Source organism: Oryzias melastigma, linkage group LG1 (assembly GCF_002922805.2).
Source record: "Oryzias melastigma strain HK-1 linkage group LG1, ASM292280v2, whole genome shotgun sequence".
Taxonomy (NCBI): Eukaryota; Metazoa; Chordata; class Actinopteri; order Beloniformes; family Adrianichthyidae; genus Oryzias; species Oryzias melastigma.
This window is the reverse complement of record NC_050512.1, coordinates 30,126,990-30,129,332: the sequence shown is the minus strand read 5'-3', so window position 1 is coordinate 30,129,332 and position 2,343 is coordinate 30,126,990. Positions and strand designations below refer to the sequence as shown.

Sequence of the window (2,343 nt, the reverse complement as noted above, 5' to 3'; positions counted from 1 at the left end):
GCTGGCCAAGCACGCCGTGTCTGAGGGCACCAAGGCCGTCACCAAGTACACCAGCTCCAAGTAAACGGACCGGCCCGATCCAAACCAAACAACGGCTCTTTTAAGAGCCACACACTTGTTCTAAAGAGCTGAATTTCTATTGAAAATTATATTTTGGGTATTTGCTTTTTGGAAACTTGGTCGATAGCATTTTTACATTAAAAGAATGCAGAAAACCTATTCACTTGTTGCTAAGAATCATTAATTAATTAATGAATAATTAATTTTAACAAAAAATTCTTTATTTTTAAAACAATTTAATCATGAAGTGGAAGGTGAATGAAATGTTTTTCCTTACAAGGATGACACTTAAGTTTTGCTCTGACATTGTTGTAAAGAGGAAAATTCTACTTCCAGCTGTTGTGAGGCAAAAAAAAAAAGACTTTATGCAGATTGGTGGAGGTGACTGTTTGGCACCAGAGCTACCATCAGTGTATGAATGGCTCTTCAAGGAAGGTGGAAAAGCTCTATACAAGTATACAGATTTACCAAGATATCAGCGGTCAGGAAGATGGATGGATGGAGTCCTTCAGCTCCTCACACAGTGATCTTCCCAGTGATCTGGGTCTCCCAAGATGATCTTTAAGTCGTTTTTTTTTGTTTTTTTTTACTAATAAAATAAATTACTAATAAAATACTAATTAAAATGGTCAAAGTGAAAAGAAAAACAATGAAGGTTTTAAATCGTGGTAGAGGTTGCCATTTAGAAATAGTAAATATCTCATCTTTGTGAAGCTGATTTGGTTCGGTCAGTATCTGATCTGCTCTGGAGAAAGTTCTCATGTGTTCAGAGGTTGTTTGTGGGGTCGGTTCTGTTTGAAATTCTTTTCTTGCAGATTCTAAATTCTGTCATCTTATTATCAATAACAGTGAAATTATTCCAGATTTCTGTTCTTTTTCATTGTTTAAGTTTTTGTGTTGATGTTGTTTGTCAATTGTTCCATCTTCCATTTTTCAAAAACTTTATTAAATGTTGAAACACTCAAAATATAAATACAAAACATGAAAATTCAGCGTTACATAGAGCTAAAAGCATCCTCAGTCAAGAACACACACAAGATTACATATATTTTAACATTATTCAGAGATAAATAAATAGAGCCATTACAAATACATTTGAAATAATAAATACGATTTCAAATGTTTGAAATATCCCAAGGAGGGGAGCTTCTTTTCTGTACTGAGGCTCTCTTTCACCTCCTCAGATCTGCAGCGATATTCTTGAAAACAGAGTCACTATGTATCATTTCTTGGTTTAAAACAACTTTTGCTCTGGTCTTCCATATGTGCGTGTTGGTTACACACATGATCAACCAGAATAACCGTCTCTTGGTATCTGAGATTTTCTCAGAGAACAGTCCGAATACGACGGAACTCAAGTTAATATTTACATTAAATCCAACATTATACATCTTTTCCTTATTTCTTTGGTTCTATAATTTATCAACAGATGTTCCAGAGTTTCATCTTCATTGCAGGAGGTCATTGGACACGTTTTTGTTTTAACGAAACGGCTCCACTGGCTCTGACTGGGAGTCTGTTATGTGAAATGAGGAAGGAATGATTTTGTCATTGATGTTTTTTGATTGCTTGGGGACTGTTTTCTATATTTCAATATTTAAAATGTACTTGTCCTCCATTTACTTGTTTTAGATTTTATAAATTATTTTACATGAAAAAATAATCCAATTTATGTTAAGATGTTGAAATTTACACACATGATGCCCCAAAAAGTGACTTATAATATGGTATTCTTGTTCTGGCTCTGCCATTTAAACTGTTCCAATGACCTCCTGTATTTTCAACCCACCCAGCATTTCTGTTTATAGCGCTCTGTACAAGTTTCACAAATTGAATATATAACGCTATAATTAAATCAGGTACTCCAAGGCCTCCATTTTCTTTGCTTTTTATACATGAGAATATTTTGAGTTACTTCTCTCAGTAATTCAGTTCAGTAATTTGACCTAAAACATCATCAAGTCCATTTATAACTTTTGCAAGTATTTTATAATCTGTATCCATTGTGGATAATAGTGTAGCTATTTAAATCTGATTTTATCACATTTATACAGCAAGCTCATAACACCCTGATACTTCTTTGCTCATACAACTTTTTCTGTTTTATCATAATAAAGTTCTGGGCTGAGGAACATTCAATTTTATGTTATTTCGATATTGACAGTTTCTCAGTAACAATGCTCTTTAGTGTTAAGTGTGTGGCTCTTAAAAGAGCCGTTGTGTTGGTGGTAGAAGCTGATCGGGTCTACTTGGTCTTGGCGGGCTTCTCGGTCTTCTTGGGCA

General features: G+C 34.4%; 1 protein-coding gene across 1 annotated transcript in view; it reads left to right on the top strand.

Moving 5' to 3' along the window:
• LOC112156958 (histone H2B 1/2) overlaps positions 1 to 112 on the top strand; it is a 2,758-nt gene extending 2,646 nt beyond the window's left edge. The window contains exon 2 of the mRNA XM_036214038.1: positions 1 to 112. Within this exon, the coding sequence (XP_036069931.1) occupies positions 1 to 64 (64 nt within the window). The 3' untranslated portion in view covers positions 65 to 112.
• The last annotated feature ends 2,231 nt before the right edge of the window (positions 113 to 2,343 follow it).